The 23,511-nt window shown below is 35.9% G+C and overlaps 1 protein-coding gene across 1 annotated transcript in view; it reads right to left on the bottom strand.

The window, feature by feature from the left end:
- Positions 1 to 23,511, bottom strand: part of LOC148301449 (uncharacterized) — a 92,186-nt gene that overhangs the window by 47,389 nt on the left and 21,286 nt on the right. Inside the window, exons 14-16 of the mRNA XM_088273240.1 lie at positions 22,368 to 22,480; positions 21,915 to 22,038; positions 11,225 to 11,340 (exon numbers count right to left, since the gene is read on the bottom strand). Coding sequence (XP_088129366.1) covers positions 11,225 to 11,340; positions 21,915 to 22,038; positions 22,368 to 22,480 — 353 coding nt within the window. The remainder of the gene's footprint in view (positions 1 to 11,224; positions 11,341 to 21,914; positions 22,039 to 22,367; positions 22,481 to 23,511) is intronic.

Below are 23,511 nucleotides of genomic sequence, written 5' to 3'. Positions count from 1 at the left end.
AGCGAGCTCTCAACGACCCATAAAAAGACAACAACTTTGTGCACAGTTAAGTGCATGAAACAGGATTCACAAAAAAACATTAGAGATCAATGATAATTTTCAATTAAAATTTTACTTGGTAAATACAAACACGACTTAAAATTTATTGTGACACGTATTTTGAAGAAATTTGCGCCATTATCGTTATAACAATAATTGTTTTCTTTTATTTATTTAATATGGTTACAAACGATTTTTTAATAGTTTTAATTAATTTTCTACACATTTAAAATCTTAAAATTAATAACGCAGTTCTCTCCAATAAAGAAACTAAGCTCTTGTGCTTGGAGAGGGACTTACACTTATTATTTATTGTTTATGTTTGTTGGTAATATGATTGATTTATTTGGGAATTAAAGAGAACAGTTCCGTGAAGTTTTCACTTGATCTATAAACCTTGTACATAATAATAAGTAAGGTACATAATAAATGAAACTCCTATCTAAAAAATATTAAAAAAAAAAATAAGGATATAACGATTATGTCGAAGATACGTACTTCTTCCTTCACCTTTCGAGAAATATTTGGCAATTTTTTTTTTTTTTTTAAAGTTGAAGGAGCGCTGTGAATCCGGGAATGACACACGACCAGATAATTATGGTCTCGGTCAAATCCTCAAAATAAACAGAGAAAAAAGCCAAAAGATAACAGCTCGTACCGTGCGTGTCGCCTCGCTCCTCTATCCTCTATCCATCGGCTATTAAACCCCCGCCACCATTCAGGAATGACGGCATCCCGTGTGGACAGACCACAACACTTGGGCCGTCCGCAACTTTCATGTTTATGTCGCCAATTCCGGGGTTAGGCCAATTTGCATCCGAGCCCAGATAAAATCCGCCGTAAAAATTATGTCACACTTTAATTAAGGGTATAAATACAACGCAAATACAGAATTCAATCGCAGGCCGACCACCGGAGAGGTCATACGTCTCTTCACGTCCGATTTTTTCTTAAAAACAAAGAAGTTGTTTTTAATAAGTTTGTTTGTTTGTTTAATATAATTACATTTATTAATACAGTTTAATACAATTTCTATACTTTACTTCTCCAAATACTTGTTCATAAATCTCGATTATCTCCAATTAAAGGAGTAATTAACCTTTTTTTTTTAGTAAAATGATAAGCCGGTCATAAGCCCCGTAAATGCCCAGACTTCCATATTCTTCTTCATCTATGTTGAGATGTCAACAAATATTGGATATTTTTTTGTTTTTTAGAATACTTACATAAATATTTTTTATTTTACATTTTTTAAACTCCTAACCTTTCAATAACTCTTTTCTTTTCAAAACTATATATAATTATAATTATATAATTATTTCGAAGAAAAACTTATTTTTTCAATGCTAAAACGGTATTTTAAGAAAAAAAATAATTACGTATAATGTTACCTGGATTTAGAAACAATTAAGTTGCGACTTAACGAATACGGGGCCTTAAACGGACGCCTTTATTTAGGAATGACGACATCACGTATGGAGAGACCACAACACTTGGGCCGTCCGAAACTTTTATGTTTATGTCGCCAATTTCGGGGTTATGCCAATTTGCATCCGAGCCCAGATAAAATCCGCCGTAAAAATTATGTCACTCTGTAATTAAGCTAAATACGTTGGACTTAAAATTCCGACAATTAGTATGGTAATCCTGGCGATATCATTCAAATGTGACTGTATTATTAATTTTATAATCTATACGAATACAGGATTTTGACCCGCTAATAGTTTTATTTTACATACTATTTTTTGACATCTCATCAAAGATGAAGAAGAATATGGAAGTCTGGGCATTTACGGGGCTGACGACCGTCATAGGCTGGTTTAAGTGATCACTTTACGCACGTGTAACATTCATCAATTCAACCCATTATTAAGAGAGTTTCTGCTTAATAAAGAGTTTCTTTTCATCTCACCAATGGATGTCTCTAGTGAAGTAATTTTATGAAAATTGTAAAATGTTTATATTCTTAATTTTTTCTTTTTTTGTGTCTATATAAGGTTAAAATCGTTAAAAACAATAAAAAGTGTATTAAAAAGGACCCCACCGACAAGGTGGCTTGGTGGGTCTTTAATTCTAAATATGTAAAAATTGTGATTTAAATAAATGATTAAAAAAAATAAAAATAAAACAAAATACAGTGAGTGTGGAGTCTATCTAGCCCTCGGATGATTCACAGCCAAGTAGACACACCAAATAATTCTAATCAATCGGACATACATAAATAAGGTAGGCGCGATAAGGCAGTGGGTAGCGGCGCCGGGCGCCGGGCGGCGAGTATGCCCGGAATGCGCGTCACTCTCTGGGCCATCGTGCCGCGCAGATAGCGGAAGGGCGCGCTATCGGAGGCCGCCTCGTTCGACATTCACCACCTTATCAAAGTGGGCCACGATTTGTTGGAAATTTCGGTTTATTCTATAATTAATACGATCGAGTGACCAGTCTTAATCCGGACCTATTTATAGATGACCGGCGATGTATGAAACGAAAATTGGGCAAAAAACTAAGACAATTTATGATAGTCATATTCTCAATATATATAGAAGATATATATGGAAATATGAAAGTAGACTGAATGTAGTGAAAATGCGATCTCTCAGAAGAATGTGCGACAAAACGATTTATGATAGATGTTCGAATAGTGAAATAAGAAAGGAATGCAAAGCTGAGACAAGCATTATCGATAAAATTAAGAAAGGTCTGTCGAGATGGTTTGGACATATAGAACGAATGGGTGAGGAAAGAACGGTAAAACAAATTTATGAGGCGAATGTAATTGGAAAAAGGAGCAGAGGAAGACCGAGAAAAACATGGTACGATCAGGTATGCCAAATACTTGAACATGGTCAGGTTAGGAGTCGTAACAATCGGCGGGTATGTATGAGGAGATGCATGGCGAAGAATGTTTGCAAAGACAGAGTGGTGTGGAGTTCTATTCTCTCTGCCTACCCCTGCGAGGAAGTGGCGTGATGGTTACTTAGTTTTATTCTCAATATTACCACTCACCGAGATTTTTATGTTAATTTTTTTTCTGTAGTTTTAAGTGTGTAAATAGTGCTATGGCAGTGACGGGTAGTATTGTTTGCATGCTGTGCATGATTGTCCTGACGAAGAGACGGGTACGTCTCGAAACCGGTAGGCATAAAAATCTCGGTGAGTGGTTATATACTAATACTACTAACAGTTTTGAAAAAAAATACAAAAGTAAAGATGATTAATCACAAAGTAAATGCTTTAAATATTAATAATATTGAGAATAAATTATGGTAACATTGAATACAAAGATAACAATTGCAGGTATATATCGTAGTCGTACAGGAGAAAGTTACCAACTAACAAAACGTAAAATGTTCAGGAGGGCCATTTAAGTCACTTTTGCTTGGCAAGAAAATAAACATCAATGCAGTTAGTAATTTTTAAAAAGTCAATATATTATTCCAAGATTGAAATTGCTTTGGGATTTTTTCAGGCCAATATGAAGCTAGTAAGATATCAAATAGACAATGATCACGTTTTTGTAAAAAATGCACTCGGTCACTTTCTCCTGTATGACTACGATATACTGCTCTAGGTTATGTGATTATAAACAAACTTTATTATCGTTACATTACCAACAACAACAAAAAGCTGATAATCAGTACGTTTCCCCTTTTTATGATCTGAACAAAAACGAGAATATATTTTTAAGAGTGGCCAAAAGAGCAGTCGTATGGCGCATACGATATCTATTATTTAATCATTAAAAATATATAATACAAATACAAGTAGGCACTGTACATTTCTACCGGGGGTCGCTACAGTGACATATGGGGTAGTGCCGCGAAGTGAGGGGGTGGAAAGGGGGAGCTTTTAAAACAAGTGGCGAAATTCAATTCGATCCAGATTCATTGAAATGCAATGCATTGGAAGCGAAAACAAAGGAAATATTTGAAACAGTCGGAAACTCAAGTAGGTAATAAAATAAGTTCGATAATTCGCGCTCGAAATGATCGACCCTTGAGTTGCGGTAGGGAAATAGGGTAAGGTCTGGTATATATACACACATCGCTCAAAAAACCTTCATTTTTCAGGAGAACGTTTTTTAAGTTTAAAAATATAATAAAATGTATTAAAAATAAATATCAAGCCACTTATTGAACTTTGTATTGTACAACAGATCCTTTTAGGTAAAACCTGAAGGTTTTTTCTCCATTTGAAAAATATTTAGTATATTTAAAAAAAAATAACAATAAAAAAATATAGTAAAAAAACAATACCCTTTCTTCAAAATGCAAAAACAACACTTTCTGCCCTGTAGCGGGTAAATATTAAGTTAAAAATATGCCGCTTTTGCTGGGATTTATGGTAGTACATTTTCTGGGTATTCCGAAAACATGCACACCTGAAAATTGACGATTTTTGATATATGACGTTGTTGAAAGGAGTGAGCGACATGCGTATCGGACCGACACAAAAGGTATGTGTATACGCCATATACCTATCTTGACTGAGACAAAATAAAGAGTTCACGCATTTGTGGAAGCCTGGGTGTAACAGGCATCAATAGTAAGGTAGAGGAAAGGCAATCGAGATGGTATGAGAACCTGAACATATTGTAAACTAGACGATCGTTATGGATCATTCTTGAAAGGCATCTAGGGGAAGATCAAAAAAATCATGGATGCTGCAGAAAGATAGCTTAAATTAACTGGTCAAATTATAAGCTAAAATAATAACATGAAAAGAATATTTTTAGCGTTTCTCATGTGTGTGACACATGAGAAACGCTACCTCACATATAAATGAAAGAGTTTCTGCTCAATAAAAAGTTTTTTTCATCTCACCAATAGATGTCTAGTGAAATTCTAGTAATCCAAACACTATGATTCAAAATTGAACCATATACATATATAGAAGTTCCACGAATTTCAAAAGTTCGTACACCATACGCAAGTACAGCTGCACTATGGAGATAGAGGAAAAAGACGCACGTATTGTAAGTAGGTGTTACGAAAATCCCTTTTGAATTTTTCCAACTGCATTTAAATAATACAAATGCATTTTTAATGTCTAAATCATCATCGTATGATGCCGTCATTATTTAGGGGTTGTAACTAGTTCGTGGGGATGGGATCACGAGGGTGTATCAGTATTTAATTGTTCGTACCGATATGATGTGATTATCCGCGCGCTTGGGGAGTGACGCCAAAACACTTGTCGCGAGTGTTCCGTGTTCGAGAGACGACAGAAAGGGATGGCGGTATTTATAACCCCTATTATATGTTTATATATATATGACTCTTCACGTCTCAATTTCAGATGTGCACTGTTTGTTTTGGATGCGCAGTGAACACTTGAAAAAAATATTATTTAATTATATATATTCGTCGGTTTATTTTCACCCTTAAAATAATAATTTTCTGAGTGAGCGAATTATTATTATAAAATATATGGCGATCTTTCAGGATGTTTTATCTTTTTTTTGTTTACCATGCTTATTATGTACAAGGTTTATAGATCATTAAGTGGATTTTTGTTTCTTCTAGCTAAATAAAGATGTTTTATTGGAATCTGTGTTGTGACCAGGAGGGATAATCTAATGTGGGTCAATCAGAAACTTCTCAGCATGTTATATCGACAAAAATAACTGTTTTATATTATTATGGGTTTAGTCATAAATTAAACCCTGAAGAGGTCAACAGGTTGTTGCCGAAACTAGTTGGTTAATAAAAATGTGAGGGGATCAAAAAACAAAGTCTTTTTATTTCTCAAAATAATATATTTGATGTGTTACTTGAGCCCAGTACAAAAAAAGTTTTAATCTGTATTTGGTCTACAATAATAAACGTATAGACATGATTCATTGTTTCCCGGACGGGTGACACTTATTGTCACGACACTTCGATCGATACCACAATCTATTTTTTTTTTGTACAGGGCTCAAGTAACAAATCAAAGTTCAAGTAGCCCCGTTCTACGGTACTCAAAATCTTGCAACTTCGCTTTCAAGAATTAGAAATACTCAATCATACCAACTTTTTCTCGGCCTTCCTCCGTTTGCATTTTGCTGACTTGTATAAAGTCCATATAAAACGTTTAACATACAAAAAATAAAATCGAATAAACATGTCAGAATCATTTCGATAATGCACCCCGAATCCGAAGATCCCCAAACAACAGACAATAAAACATCCCTCCTGTCGAGCGAATAGCGAGCAGGGCGCGAGCACTGAATCACACCGTCAGCTTCCGACCCGCCGAGCACATTGGACCACTGTTCAAACACCACCCAGTGATCTGCATTAATGTGACAGTAATGTCACAATCAAAGTAAATTATGCAGATTTAATGTACTTATTAAAGTTGGCCATTGCGCACGCAGGTCTATACGTATCCCAAATGATATCACATTTTGAGTGTGTCCAAATACTTGTTCACAAATCAGGATTCGCAATTCAGGATTCTTCGAAAAGAATTTTCATTTTTATTTTTTGACTCCTTTCAAGAACGTCATAAATAAAAATCGTAAATTTTCAGTTGTGCAATGTTTTCGGAATGCCCAGAAACGTGTTATATTTTTATACTTTAAAAACGTTCTCCTGAAAAATCAAGTTTTTTGATTTATGACGTTCTTGAAAGGAGTGAGCGATATCAACATAGGTGAAGAAGAATATGGGAATCTAAATATAAATAGGGCTCATGACCCTTCATAGGCTGTTTCAAAATGATCACTTTATCCGCGTTATAACGACTACTTCTACCATAATGTTGTGAGTGCGTCCAAATCTTTGTTAAAAAATCGGGGTTTTTTCGCATAGGAGTTATTATTACATTTTCACATCTCAACATAGATTAAAAATAATATGAAATGTTAAATCAAAGTTTCACTTGGTAAATACTTATACTTCTTAAAAATCTACCATGACACAAGTCTAAGTATTTTACAGGGCTAAAGACCCGATCATGATGGTTGTCAAATCATGGGTAGAATGGCGACTGGTGAAATCTTCCTCGTCCATGTTGAAATGTCGATATAATCAACTCCAAATAATAAGTGGGAGAACATATGATTTGTGAACAAAGATTTGAACACACTCAAAACATTGTGTGGGTAAAAACTAATCGTTCAACACATCCCACGAAAACGCCTGTACATGTTATAAGTTGGCAATAAAAAGACCCACTCAAAAATTTACCCAAAAGAACAATCTCTCCTCTTCCAAAGTAGAGCGTGTCCATACGCATTAGAGTATGGAGTACTTAACCATGTTAATTCAGTGTGTATGCAGTTAGTTTGGTAACATCTGCGCGTCGTCCCCGCGGGGGTACGCGGAGGGCGGGGGCGGGGGGCTCATGATTATTGAATTATGTGTGCAGAGATCGCGAGGGGTTGCGTACCCTACCCCCGATGGATGAGCGGTAGCGCGATTGTCACCGTGAAATAATAATGGACTCGGTGATGTTGTTCCTTGACGGGGTGGCATGGGTACCTCTACACGGTTTTATATATAATAATAATAAAATAATAAAACTCTTATCCGCACCCCAATGGTGTATAGGGCACTGTGTCATATAATAGCAGTGTTATCTTGATCGTTTACACATGAAGGAAAAGTGATCAGCCCTCCGCTTCAGGTACAGTGAAAAAATCACTTATATTTATTTTACCCCCCTTAGGAATCGAACCCGGGACCTCCAGGACGGTAGCCGAGCGTGCTAACCATTACACTACGGAGGCGGACATATACCAGTATACCCACGATATAAAACTTACATTACTTATATTACAAACTATAAAAAAATATATATCGTACACATTAAACTAAAATATATGCAAGAACTATTCTGAAAACTCCTTCAGACACATGGAATAGATCGATAACATAATTAGATATTGTTCAACATAGCGGTAGCTCTTCCTACAGGCATAACCATCGGCAGGTTGGTCCTGTGTATAGGAATGTGAAACAATCTATGTCGACGCTGTCTTAGGTAACTATCGGGAACATACAGACATTGCTCCGGATAATTTCAGGATTATCGATCATACCGCGCAACAATCGATAAAAATGCGTAATCAAATACACATTCCTTCTAGTCTCTAAACTTTTGTAGCCGAGCATACCCTGGAGAAATTCGGTCGGGTGGAGCCAAGGATAATACCCGTACTCTCTCATGTAGAGATACCTCAGAAACTTATTTTGGACTTTCTCTACCATAAGAGAGTACCTACTTAATCTCGTGTGGCCCCCAAATCATGGAGCAACTCTCGAGTCTACTTCGCACCAAGGAGTTATAAAGAGTTCTCAGCACGCGGGTATTTTGGAAAACCCTGGCAGTACGCAGAACAAATCCTAGCATTTTCAACGCATTACCGCTGACCGCCTCTATGTGATGGTGAAATGTCAGGGTGCTCACAAACCTAACGCCCAGATCCCTAACATTCGACGCTCGCAATGCTCCATCGAGGATAGTGTCAGTCTATAAATTACCGAGACTCGGTGTTTGTGTAACACGAACCCGCAACTGTGACAGTGATCCCTAAAACAAAATCCGACAAGTGCCATTCAACGGTAGTTAATCTCCGGGGGTCGCCATTGTCCCCGTCGCGAGGGGGGAGGGCTACCCGGCCCGGATGGATGACACACGGACAGGAGGACGGTACGGGAGATGCATATGCCGCCAAACCGGCGGTGCGAGGGCATAACGTGTTATACGAAAGTAGTTAGGTGATTCGATAGTTTGATGGTGGCGGTAACGACGAAACTCAGTCACTGGTCGACTGAAGTAAATGTGGAAAAAAATTTAAATTGTCTGCCTCCGTGGTGTAATGGATGGCATGTTAAGCTACCGTGCTGGAGATCCCCGGGAATCGAACCCGGGACCTCCAGAACGGTAGCTTAACACGCTGACCATTACACCACGGAGGCGGATATACTACATCGTGGGTATACAGGCAAAACACGTCAACTCGAAAATATGCAATTTAAACTTAATGATGCGGTTTATAAAGTTTTCAACGTTCTATAAACTGGCAAAGTAGTATAAAAATTCATATATTTGTGGTTTTAAAAGTAAATTCATCTTTAAATTTAATAGCGTGTATTTTATACAGGCTGAAGGCCTTAAATGACAGCGTTTATTAACTAAACTAACTAACTAACCATCACGCTGCTTCCCCGAAGGGGTAGGCAGAGAGAATAGAACGCCACACCACTCTGCCCTTGCAAACATTCCTCGCCTCTTCCACGTTCATGCATCTCCTCATACACACCCGCCGATTGTTTCGACTCCTAACCTGACCACTTTCAAGTATTTGGCATACCTGATCGGGTTGACAGGGTTTATCCAAAGAGGAATTTTAGAGTTGACGTTTTTCGCCAGTATTCTTCAAACCCTCATCCGCACCCGATAGTGCATAGGGCACTGCATCATATAAACGCAGTGTTATCTTGATCGTTAACACACGAACGAAAGGTGATCAGCCCTCCGTTTCGGGTACCAGTCCAGGGTAATATTTAATAAATATTTAGAGTGAAAAAATCACTTATATTTATTTGACACCCCCCTGGGAATCGAACCCGGGACCTCCAGAACGGCAGCCGAGCGTGCTAATCATAACACTACAGAGGCGGACATATACCAGTATACCCACGATATAAAACTTTTATAAAAAAATATTATTAAAGAAATCTCCAAGTTGCGGCGTCCGTTACATCGGGAGCGTACACTCGGACACCTGATATCGCAGATCGCGATACGGCTACAACAAAGATATCCCAAGTGGCTGATTGGCAGTTTGGCCACCCCCCCCCCCACAATGAACGTAGGTAGGTACTAGAATCGCGCGACAGATGTGGACGAGTGCATCAAAGGACGGCACCACTCCACGCGGTCGCCGGATCGACTCCCTCGCGGGACATAATTAAACACAAACAGAGTGTAATCCGCGATCACTGTTTGCTTTCTATTTACTTTATTATTATTATTCTTTCAATCCTTAAATGAATTTGAATAATTAAACTTTGATCTAGGGCAGTGGTCGGCAAACTTATTAGACACAAAAAGCAAAATATGTGAAATAATTCTAAATAATAAAAAAAACTCACTGAACAAAAACATTACCGTAGAACGGGGCTACTTGAACTTTAATGTGTTACTTGAGCCCAGTACAAAAAAAAATATTTAGATCGTGGTATCCATCGAAGTATCGTGACAAAAAGTGTCACCTGTCAGGGAAACAATGAATCATGTCGATACGTTCATTATTGTAGACCAAATACAGATGTAAATTATTTTTTTGTACTGGGCTCAAGTAACACATCAAAGTTCAAGCAGACCCGTTTAGCGGTACTTTTAAAATTTACTTCTAAAACTTCTAAAAAGTCTGCAATGTAAAAACCAATTTTTTAAAGAAATACTGTACTTTAAGTATTAAAAAAATATATATTTAAATCTAAAAAAGTACATTTTTGAGATTCCAAAATAATTTTAGAAAAACAAAATTCAACACCAAGCAATTCTAACAAAATTACAAACTTATATGAATTTGGTAATAAAATTAACCAATAGCCTCCCTACGAAATTAATGAAATTAATTAATATTACCTACCAAAAAATTCAATATCTATTGTACCATACTTTTTTATTACATCTTTAAATTAGTACAATATATAAACATTAGTGTAAGTCCCTCTCCAAGCACAAGAGCTTAGTCTCTTTATTGGAGAGGCACGGCGTACCTAGTATAAGATATAGCTCACTCCTTTCAACAACGTCATATATCAAAAAACTTGATTTTTCAGGAGAACTTTTTTAAAGTTTAAGAATAAAATAAAATTTATTAAAAATAAATATCAAGTATCAATAAATATCACTTATTGAACTTTTTACTGTGCAACAGATTTTTTAGGTAAAACCTGAATGTTTTTTTCTAAATTTGAAAACTATTTAGTATATTTAAAAAAATAATCAAACAATACATTTTCTTCTAAATGCAAAAACAACACTTTCTGCCCTGAAGCGGGTAAATATTAAGTTAAAAATATGCCGCTTTTGCTGGGATATAGTACATTTTATGGGCATTCCGAAAACATGCACAACTGAAAATTTACGATTTTTGATATATGACGTTGTTGAAAGGAGTGAGCGATATATAACCTTAAGTCACAAAGAATTCAACGGATAAAAACAATGTAATATTATTTACCTGACTAGATCGTTCATCCTCGACGCCACAGCGGAAGTGGCGTAGCGCAGGGCGGAAGTTGTAGCTCGCTGTAGCGTAGTGGCCAGAGCACACGGAACACCCGAATTCACTGAAAACTGAAGAAGAAGAAAACGCATTCAGAAAATAGTAGCAGAAAGTCGTCAGGCGTTCTAATCACGAAGTCAAGAAATAACTTAACGAACATATATTCTATAAAATGTAACTTTGTTTTAAAATCACTATAAATATTTTATTATAACTTAATCAAAGTCTTGATAAAGAAGCGGTTAGCTTCGAAACCGGTAGATTTTATAATTAAGTTATAGTAAAATATTTATAGTGATTTTAAAACAAAGTAACATTTTAATTATAAAATGGAAAATCACTAAGTTAGTACTTCAAATATAGAATACATATTCATATCTATTTTATAATTAACATGTAACTTTGTTTTAAAATCACTATAAATGGAAAATCGCAAAGTTAGTGCTTCCAATATAGAATACAAATTCATATCAATTTTATAATAAAAATGTAACTTTGTTTTAAAATCACTATAAATGCAAAATCACAAAGTAAGTCCTTCAAATATAAACCATATATATTTATTTTTCTCATTCGTCTTCTGGCCTTTGATGGCATCCGATTCTACAGGGCATTGCAACGGGTTGATGCAACGTTAACTTAATCGATAATTACACGTGATCGTCTTTTGCGTCATGTCATGATCGTCACTTGCGTCCAGGGCAAGGGTATTAAATAATAAATAAAATCTTAGTGCAGTTATTCATAATTATCGCATATAGAAACGCCTATATGAGACCGAATTATTCAGTTTTTACTAAGATAATACATAATTGTATATTTCATAAACTATCTACAATTATTATTAGTAAAAAGGAAATAAAAACATCATTAATTTAAAAAAAAATAAGTGTCACACGTTTGTTTTTCTAAGCTGATAAAAGAAAATTGTTAATAAGAAGAAATAAAACTATTCAGCAGGTATACTCGTATAGTAATTATCGGCAAGGATTGGACGATAGGCAAGACGATCGGTTCGGCGATTCAAGTACCAATCCAGGGTGTTATTAAATAAATATTAGAGTGTAGAATCGCCAATATTTATTTTCACCCCCCTTCCCTGGGAATCGAACCCGAGACCTCAAGCACGATAGCTTAACACGCTAACCATTACACCGCGGAGGCGGACTATCATCGTCACTATGTAGTTGTTGTAAATTTTCCTGAATTGAACAATGGAGCTGGTCCTAGGTGCCTATAATGGCGATGTCTTACAATACGCTTCCATTTTACATAGTATGGTATCCGACATGGTGAAATATCATAAAAGCTCTCCTACCTACCGATGGCTAGGGGTGGTTGGGGCTGGTTGCATTAAGCCTAAAAGCTTTGGGGTGGCGTGCGGAGGTCTACGGGGAAAACGATATTCAACCGTCTCGTGTTATCGTTGAATTTTTTCCACTGCCAAACACCCCCTCTTACCCTCTCAGCGTCTCTTTATTCCATTACATTCCGACTAGAATAACTTTTCGCGAAAACATTTTTGGAAAAGTAATTTATTTTTCTTTCGGCGTCTTTAATTTCTAAGATTTTCTCGATATTTTTTTCAATTTTAATGTTTCTGATCTGACGTATATTATGTTTCGATCGTCACCACCTAACTTATTTACAATTTTGCTGTTGTTGTTGTTATTTTTTTATTCACGTCACCAGAAAATTTCTAACGTAGGCCTTTCAGTATTTAACCCTTTATTTGGTAAACCTTGAAATACAAAGTGGTTCAATCTATATTTTAGGTAAATTTGATAATATTTACGGTGCTTGAAAATGATGCGGAATGCATCGAAACATGTCGCTCATTCCTTTTAAGAACGTCAAAAATAAAATAAAAAGATTTTTCAGGAGAACGTTTTTTAAGTTTAAAAATATAATTCCATTCATTAAAAATAAATATCAAGCCACTTATTGAACTTTTTACTGTGCAACAGATCTTTTTAGATTAAACCTGAATTGGTCTCCATTTGAAAAATATTAACTATATTTACAAAAATAATTAAACCATACCTTTTCTTCAAAATGTAAAACAATAGTTTCTGCCCTGTAGCGGGTAAATATTAAGTTAAAAATATGTCTTTTTTGCTGGGATATAGTACATTTTCTGGGCATTCGGAAAACATGCACAACTGAAAATGGTCGATTTTTAAAATTTTTTAACGTTCTTGAAAGGAGTGAGCGATGTGTCACAATAGATTTTACGAAATAGTTAAGTAAAACTTAAATTAAAAACAAAAACTTTGAAATAAGTGCTAATTGATATCTATAGCTGCCAAAAACAAGACAATATTTTATCCTAGTGAGTGAAAATTATCCGGGAAGAATCTTAGATATATTTCATAAAGGTCTCTGCTTAATATATATTTTTTTAATCTTATGAAACTCAACCACAGACGATGCCGAAAAGTAGCATGTGAAAGAAGGTGTTGAATCCTAAATTGAAGCAAAAATATAACTTTCGAAATTTGAGTAGCGTGATTGTCAATCATGTGTAGAATGGTGAACGTTGCACAGGTATAAAGTGATCAGCATGACAGATCGTAAGCCTTATAAATATCCAGACTAAGTCTATCTGTGGTCTCAGTCTTGTGGATTGGTTTGCAGCAACACACGACAGCTCCTTCGCCATTCCGGTCTATTATGCACCTATTATGCGTGCGGTGGTTTGACTTTGTGAGGAATGAAAAGATAAGGCGTAGGACGCAGCAAATCTTGGTCACAACTGTCGTCAAGAAAAGGCGATTCAGTTGGCTTGGCCATGTACTCCGCATGCCTCCTGAGAGCCGCCATCAAGCTTGCTTCTTTTACAAGGCATCAGGTTCGCACCGCCCAGGACGACCACTGCTGACAATTCGTCGGCAGTTCTCGTCAGAACTTCGGGATGCGGACGTGACTTGGAAGGATGCAAGGGAGCTGGCGGCCGACAGAAAAGCCTGGAGTATATGTTCCACATATATTGGGGTATATGATTTAATATATAATATACCAATTATCTTGTATTAATTGATTTGTCAGGTTAATTGGCTGTATAGCCGTGTCGCACATGTCCCGTTATCTGGAATGTGCGCAATATGTCGCGCTGGCCGAGCCGCGATAAGCCAATAAGCGCTAATGATTGAGCAAACATATTTGCGCCATCGCCATCGGCCCGACTTTGGGTCGAGAGTGTAGCGCAAACACGCGCTGAGTGGGACGATAATGGAGTGCGTACCGGCATGCCGTACCATACATCGCGACCGGATCGGGAGTCTCCGCCCGCTGCCGGATTCGGATAGCCGGGAATCTGGAAGCGATCGCGCCGGAACCCACGACGTATTATGGACCCTAAAGGTGGAGACTGACTGGAGCATTTCGTCGTAACGTAACATTCGCGGCGAGCATCCGAACATCGGATGGAGTACTCGGAACGAGCTCGGCTCGCTGTACTGACTATACGAATGCTCGCATCGTAACGTCTTACGTTACGACCAAATGACTCCGGTCAGTCCCTACAATAAGAGCGCTTGTGCACTACATGGAATTTTACTGTCCGGCAGTCCGGTTTTTTCAAATAAAAGCGACAGTTTAGCGTGATCGAGTACACGCGCACCGACCAAGCACACCGATCCGAAGAAAGACGGATAAAAGCACAAGCCAATCATCCGTTTTATCATGCTAACCGGACTGCCGGACAGTAAAATTCCGTGTAGTGCACAAGCGTTATAAGGCGTCGCCTTAACACATTTCGGACGGGTGTTTTTTACGCCTGCGGGCCGCTGGTGACGGGATTTGATAATTATGTACATATAGTTAAGACCTTAACAACAAAATTGGTACATAATATTCATATTAAAACATTAAAAATGAAATTCCTTCATTTCTGACTTTGAAATGAGGCCGGCGTAGAAGGTGAAAATACCCTTCCCTTAAGAATAAATCGATTTTTCAATAATGTATTGAAAAATATATTTTTAAAAAAAAATGTGGTTTTGAAAAGAAAAGGATTATTGAAAGGTAAGGAGACGAAAAAAATTTATAATTTTTTTTTATCCAATACATATTCTAAAAAACAAACAAAAAATCCAACATGTATTGCCTATGCATCGCCGGAAGCTAAATGAATTTTATTATTGCGAGTATGGCCTTAACTGAACTGAGAAATGGGTCTTCTGTATGTGTGTGATTTCTTGTGGCAATTTCATATAGTAGGTACATTTGATGGAAAGATTGATAAAGACATAGAAAGGAGAGTGAATGCTGGGAACAGAGTGAATGGTGCACTAAAATCAGTTTTAGCAAATAAAAATCTATCAGCGGAAGCTAAACTGGCAGTACACAATGGAGTTCTGGTTCCAACCCTTATGTATGGAAGCGAAGCATGGAGTTGGCAAAAGAAGGATGAAAGCAGACTGAATGCAGTCGAAATGCGATCCCTCAGACGAATGTGTGGCAAAACGATGTTTGATAGATGTTCGAATGATGAAATAAGGAAAGAATGTAAGGCTGAGATAAGCATTATCGATAAAATTAAGAAAGGTGTGTTGAGATGGTTTGGACATGTGGAGCGCATGAGTGAAGAAAGAACGGTTAAACAAATTTATGAGGCGAATGTAGTTGGAAAAAGAAGCAGAGGACGACCGAGGAAAACTTGGCACAATCAGGTATGTCAAATACTTGAAAGCGGCCGGGTCAGGAGTCGTAATAATCGTCGGGTATGTATGAGGAGATGCATGAATGTAGAAGAGGCAAAGAATGTTTGCAAGGACAGAGTGGTGTGGCGCTCGATTCTCTCTGCCAACCCCTGCGGGGAAGCGGCGTGATGGTTAGTTAGTTAGTTAGTTTTAGGTACATTTGATTATATTGTATCGGGTGTATGTAAATATGTCTAGTCACTCAATATTGCATCATAGTAATAATAATTAATCGCGTTTGTACAGGAATCACAAATAGTGAACCCTCTCCGCCGTATCACCTTATCAGGACTAATTCCATATGTCTATTATGCTGATAAAGCCATATGCTGTATAACACGAGAACAGTGCCCAGTACACAACACTTACATATCGCTTACTCCTTTCAACAACGTCATAAGTATATCGAAAATCGACAATTTTCAGTTGTGCATGTTTTGGGAATGCCCAGAAAATGTACTATATCCCAGTAAAAGCGGCATATTTTTAACTTAATATTTACCCGCTTCAGGGCAGAAAGTGTTGTTTTTGCATTTTGAAGAAAATGTGTTGTATTTTTTTAAATATACTTACTACATATTTTTTAAATGGAGAGAAAACCTTCAGGTTTTAGCTAAAAATATTTATTCCACAGTAAAAAGTTCAATAAGTGGCTTGATATTTATTTTTAATACATCGTATTATATTATTAAACTTTAAAAACGATTTCCTGAAAAATAAAGTTTTTTGATATATGACGTTGTTGAAAGGAGTGAGCGATGTGTCACAACAGATTTGAATAAAAAGTTGTATTTACCAAATAGTTAATCCTCAAATAAGACAAGTGACTGCCGAATCAACTAATGAAAATAAAATAATCACACGATGATTCGAAAAAAAAGGTTAAAAATACGGTTTTTGCGTATTTTTTTTTTATTGCAAGCAATGTAGCGAAAAAGCGACCCTTTTAGCGTACACGAATTTACAACATCACGTACGCATCGATTTTTTGAAACGGTAGGCAAAAAAAAACCTGATTGAAAATGTTCGGTCGTTAATTTTTACAACTTGAAGTTTCGCGAACATAAAACCGAACGGGGTGAAAAGAAACGCGAGAAATCGACCGCCCCTCGATTTTACAATATTACAAAAATAAAATAAATAACATGGAGATGCATTACGTTGGAAGTTACATATGAAAAGAACCATATTTTTAGCTAACAAACTAACCTTCACGTTGATTCTCCGAAGGGGTAGGCAGAAAGAATAGACCGCCACATCATTCTGTCTTTGCAAACATTCCTCGCTTCTTCTACACTCATACATACCCGCCGATTATTCCGACTTCTGACCTGACCGCGTTCAAGTATTTGACATACTTGATCTTGCCAATGTTTCCTCTGTTCCTATTTTCAACTACATTCGCCTCATAAATCTGTTTTACTGTTCTTTCCTCACACGTTCGTTCCACATCCCCAAACCATATCAACACACCTTTCTTAATTTTATCGATAATGCTTATCTCAGCCTTGCATCTTTATTGCACCATTCGAACATCTATATACGTCGTTTTTCAGCATATTTGTCTGAAAAATCCCATTTCGACTGCACATTCGTTTATTTGTCATCTCCGTGTTTCATTTCCATACATCAAGATTGAGAATAGACGCATGGGTAGGCGGGGACAATAGAACGCCACACCAATCTATCTTTGCAGACAATTCACCTCTTCCACATTCATGCTTCTCCTCATGCATACCCGCTGATTATTATATTATTATACGCCCAAATATGTATATTTTTACCAGTAAAATATACACACATATATACATTATGGATTTAAAGAAATTGTGGTATTTACCAAGAAAATTTGTAGTATTTTTTTTTCATCTTTGAAGTGTTAATTTAACGAGCCAGTTATTATTAATATGTTATACAAATGTATTACATTATATGTGAGTTACAAATAACCCACATACTAATTTGATTTCTTTATATATATTACACCCAATTATTTTATACCCAATTCTATTGGAAAATATACTACCAGAGATACAAAACGAAGGTCAAACAGTAATGGAATATTTCAGCTGGATTTAAATACCACAAATACAAAAAAATGATGAAAATTTTCACACAAAAACAATGAACTGTGTTTGACTGGTCAAGAATTTCACCAGACATAAACCTTATTAAAAATCTATCGACAATCTGTAAGAATCGGCTCTCCAAAATTGATTGCACTACGGTGGCAAAGCTCATTTTGTCCATAATTCAGTTATGGTTTCGAGACGAAAAAATGGCAGCCACGTGCTAAAACCTTATATAATAGATGCCAAGAAGAGTAAAATCTTTGATTGAGCCCGAATGAGATCATATTAAATATATAAATTGTGATATAACTAATAAACAAACCATTTTACGAAAGTACCTACTACAAAAAAAGTTTTGTTTCAATTAATCTGTTCGATACTGTATGTGAGTTATAAATAACCCACACATATTTAGGAAAATTATGTTTTTTTTACCCAAAGAATATGTATCGCTCACTCCTTTCAACAACGTCATATATAAAAAAAATCGTCAATTTTCAGTTGTGCATGTTTTCGGAATGCCCAGAAAATGTACTATATCCTAGCAAAAGTGGCATATTTTAAACTTAATATTTACCCGCTACAGGGCAGAAAGTGTTGTTTTTGCATTTTGAAGAAAAGGTATTGTTTAATTATTTTTTAAATATACTAAATATTTTTCAAATGGAAAAAAACATTCAGGTTTTATCTAAAAAGATCTGTCGCACAGTAAAAAGTTCAATAAGTGGCTTGATATTTATTTTTAATACATTGTATTATATTTTTAAACTTTAAAAACGTTCTCCTGAAATATCGAGTTTTTTTTAAAATATATATATGACGTTGTTGAAAGGAGTGAGCGATATATTATCCTAAAAATAATTTGTCCAACTACCCCTTCCCATTTCTGCCCTCCTGGTACGTCTCTCGGCCCTGTTTATTGTGAAATATGATATCATTTCCTCCTTAATGGCTCGCTATATGAAATCACAAAGGGTTGAAAGCATCTATTTCCGTCTGATGCATTTCAGTGTCTTACAGCACACAGAATCGTTACGAAACTGGTAGCGAATCCAAGCGGCGATAGAAGAACTATCCTAACTGCATTTAAGACCCAATGTATGATAAATCGCAACTTCATTTTCTTTAACCCTAAATAACTAAACTACAGTCTGTTCACAGTTATTTTACCTCTAGTTTTTTTTTTTAATTATTTATACTGCCAAATAAATAATTTGAAAAAAAACTTGAGGTAAAATAACTGTGAACAGACTGTATATTGTTGATACAATGCCATTTGTGGACCGCACAATATTGACATATCGCTTACTCCTTTCAACAACGTCATATATCGAAAAACTTGATTTTTCAGGAGATCGTTTTTAAAGTTAAAAAATGTAATAAATGTATTAAAAATAAATATCAAGCCACTTATTGAACTTTTTACTGTGCAACAGATCTTTTTAGGTAAAACCTGAATGTTTTTTCTCCATTTGAAAAATATTTAGTATATTTAAAAAGATAATTAAACAATACTTTTTTTTCAAAATGCAAAAACAACACTTTCTGCCCTGTAGCGGGTAAATATTAAGTTAAAAGTATGCCTCTTTTGCTGGGATATAGTACATTTTTTGGGCATTCAGAAACATGCACAATGGAAAATTGACGATTTCTTATATATGACGTTGAAAGGAGTGAGCGATATTAAAAATGTGTGGTACCTATTTTTATATTTTCCAGTTAACTAAACTGACCCACCACAGCTAGTAGATAATAAAAGCTTATAGAAAAAAAATACAGTTACTGCCATCTGTATGTCAATGCCCAAAACCAGACTGAAGTTGAAAATAGATCCCTACTAAATTTCATAAAATGTTTAGCAAAACTTTCAAACGATGTCTCTATCCATGAAAAACGATACAAATTTTTATCAACCCTTCAACGGCAATCGGCACACAATCCGTGCCATTTTCGGTTATGCCCAAAGCATGTTTGGCACACAGTGTGGCACCCAAATTTAAACTTCTATCACGATTTCAATGAGCTCTATACTGCGATTTTTTCACACATATATTTAGAACTAAAAATATCAGGTTCTTTATTTATCAATTTGAAAAGTTTACATAATTTTAAATTTGTCTCAATTAAAAAAACAAAACAGAAAAAAAAAAAAAAAATTAAACTTCATTTAAAAAAATCCATATAGTTGAAATAATTGGCGGATTTGTATGAGGAGATGTATGAGTATGGAAGAGGCTAAGAAAGTTTCCAAAGACTGAGTGGTGTGGCGTTCTATTACCTCTGCTGGCGCGAAGCAGCCTGATGGTTAATTATAGTTATAAAAAAAGATTAAATTTGGTAATTCATCAAATAATTTCCAATAAAAAGTGTCAAATGGCAACTGGTGAGCCCACTTGGGTTGTTTTCTAAGATTTGTAACGCAAACAAGTGGAAATACGTGAGCAGTGTTCGAGTTGGCACAATGTGACACATGCGCCGTCCGCGAACACTGCTCGTTCAAAAGCATCAATTGGTTGACCGGTTAACTGCCAAAAGCGTCTTAAGACGTATAATTTTCTGTGAACGGAGCGCCGCTCATACAAAAATCACGTCTTAAGACGCGCCGTTTTAAATGGGCTTTCAGTAAAGAAACTCAATTATTTAAAATGTACAAATATATTGAACGCATAGTGACATCTATTGAGAATATCTTTGCATACTTAGAATTGAAACAGAATTTGTTTTTACCACTTTAAATGTAAATTAAAGAGAGTTTTGTCGTCGGAACAACTGATAGCGCACAGGGTTGTCCAATAATCCCCGAGTTACCGTCACTGCCGAATCTGATGACAATGATTTTTTATTTTTTATTTTTTTTTAAATCATAGTGTGTGTGTATACTTTTAATATTAAACTAACATGAACAATTACTTTTGATATATAATTTAGTTTTCATATTTTCTATGACAAATTTTGTGACAACCCTGCACCATGAACAATTAATTTTATGATTATGGATAAATGACTGCAAGACTGGCGCGCTCTTCATTTATTTAGTAACTTTTATAAATAAATGTTTTTACTTTTTCAATAACAATATGTTTGGAAGGTTTTATTTGTCGTAAAATTTGCGGCTTGCTGGGTACCACCATACATGTACCTGCCGGCAGTTAAAAGGTTAAAATGGTTTATTACTACTGATATAAGCGGAAATATTGTAATGAATAATATTTTCTTTAAGCTACCATGTTTAAAGGTTTTAACTGGATCCACGCGACTCGCATAAACGTAAGTGTTTTTACTTTGCTCCAAGTTTCGAACCTCAGTTCAACATGGAGGGATTTTTTCATCGTGTGGGACTTTGGATAAAATAATACGTCAATCCTTGGCCTTATGACATCTGTTGAAATATCTGACTTATAATTTGTAACATCACAAGGATAAATAAAAAAACAGATCCCTGATTTTTCTTGAGGTCGATAATTAGTCAGCGCCATAATCATGCCCTATATCTGTCTCACTCTCGACGCTACGCATCGCCAGTGGGTAAGAGTGACACACAATGCGTGCTTTGATTTATTTATGTTACGATCTTATTTGTTAATATTACGATATATTTCAAGAATAATGTGACACAAGTGTATTATAGAGTACCAAAAAGGCACAATGAATCCCATTGAATGTTTTTGTTTAGGAAAATAAATCATTTCTTAACTAAATACATGATAAAAGTAATCATTTTAAAACGGCGAAATACCGCCGCGCACGGGCATCTCTCAGGAACAAAGTTAACGCGGTTAAAAGGTTAAACTACACTAAGTATGCTAAGGGTTAACTTTAATTAATTTCTAATAAATTAATGATAATAATAATAGAAGTAAAAGAACTTACCTGCAGTCTTTGCAACATGAGATCGACGAGACAGATGATTTTATTAGACAAGATGACATAGTCACAGTTCTGGGGACAGTTGAGGCACGCCAATCTGTAGAGATTGCCCGCAGTAATGAGGGTCCTGAGAAAAGACAATATAAAATTACTAAAATATTCTGTTCTAGAGTCAACAATAATTTTATTTTTTATTTTTTGTATATGAAAGCACTGTTAACTTGTGGTATGGTAATATAACACTCTCATTATCATTCATCGTTTACCATGTGTAATACATATCACTTAAAAACTCTGCTTCACAACTACCAGTTACAGAATAACCATTCCATCATGAGAAAAATACTTAAATTGAAAAAATTTCTTAACATCAATATTGGATGTTAGATGGAATATATTGCGTCTTAGCAGTATACCCACCAATGTACTACATGATATACAAAAAAAATCACTTACTTCATTGATATATCCGTGAAATTTTCTTTCTCATTTGTACCAGTTGAAAGAATATCATTGAGAATTGAAAATCCATTCAATTTCTGCCAAGCCAATTTCTCCGAAGGATTGATCTGCGGAGGAGGAAAAAACAATTCAAAATTATCATTAACACCTAAAGCCTGATGCCCTCAAAGAAAACGCGCCCAGCGGTGGTGGGTCTGATGTGACCCAGTACAGAAATCGCCTTTTAGGCGTTTTTCGTCAGGTTTTTATATTTTATATATTTATCCAAATACTACATTGCAATAGGATAATGCGTCATAAGTTTTGTATGAGAATTTTCAAGTTTTTGATAGTTTTGAATTTGAATTACCCAAGCGCATCATTTTACATCCAAAAGCGATCGCGCGCAGCTGCTCACTACTACCACGGAGCATGTCGCATGCGCGTGAAGCATGGTCTGCTTGTGTATGATTCACAATGTATGTTTTTGTTTGAGGGAGATCGACAGACACGGCAGATACACACTAAAGCAGTGGCGTCACACTAACACAGTGATAGCGAACAACTGACCTTACTCAATACCGATTTTTGAACGTTTATTTGTTTTTTTTTTTATAAATAACTCATTCAAATCTGGTCTGATAATTTTTGTTTATATCTCAATTTGTAGGTAAATGTTTGAAGAATGATTACACCGAAGGAAAACGACGTAATCAAATTATCTACTACGTAATTGATAATTTTATGTACTACCGGGTCAGACCAGACCCACCATCGCGGAGGAGGTGTTAATATCGATGAGGTGTGGGCAGAAGACCAATCTCCTGGCTCCGGATTATACGAGATTGGACGGGGATCAGAACTGTCTAGGTGCTGTTGAGTGCTGCCCGAGACAAGGACAATTACACTGAGTGGATCTATAAATACCGTGGATGAGTATCATTGTTGAACAACAAAATAGACAGAAATATTGAAATCTTCTAGCACGCAACCATGATACACCCAACGAAGGTTTGATAGTCCCGAGTTATAACAATAAATATGGGAGTCCAACACTTGAATACATATATGGTTCCGAACATTTTTATTTGTTGCCGACGGAGGTCAGAGGTCAAAATAAAAAATGGAACCAAGGCAAAATAAATGAATGGGTAAAAAA

The sequence above is a fragment of the Brachycentrus maculatus genome, unplaced genomic scaffold (assembly GCF_059751285.1).
Source record: "Brachycentrus maculatus isolate JH-2025_06_01 unplaced genomic scaffold, ASM5975128v1 h1tg000562l, whole genome shotgun sequence".
In the NCBI taxonomy this organism is placed as follows: Eukaryota; Metazoa; Arthropoda; class Insecta; order Trichoptera; family Brachycentridae; genus Brachycentrus; species Brachycentrus maculatus.
This window is presented reverse-complemented; position numbering and strand designations above follow the sequence as displayed.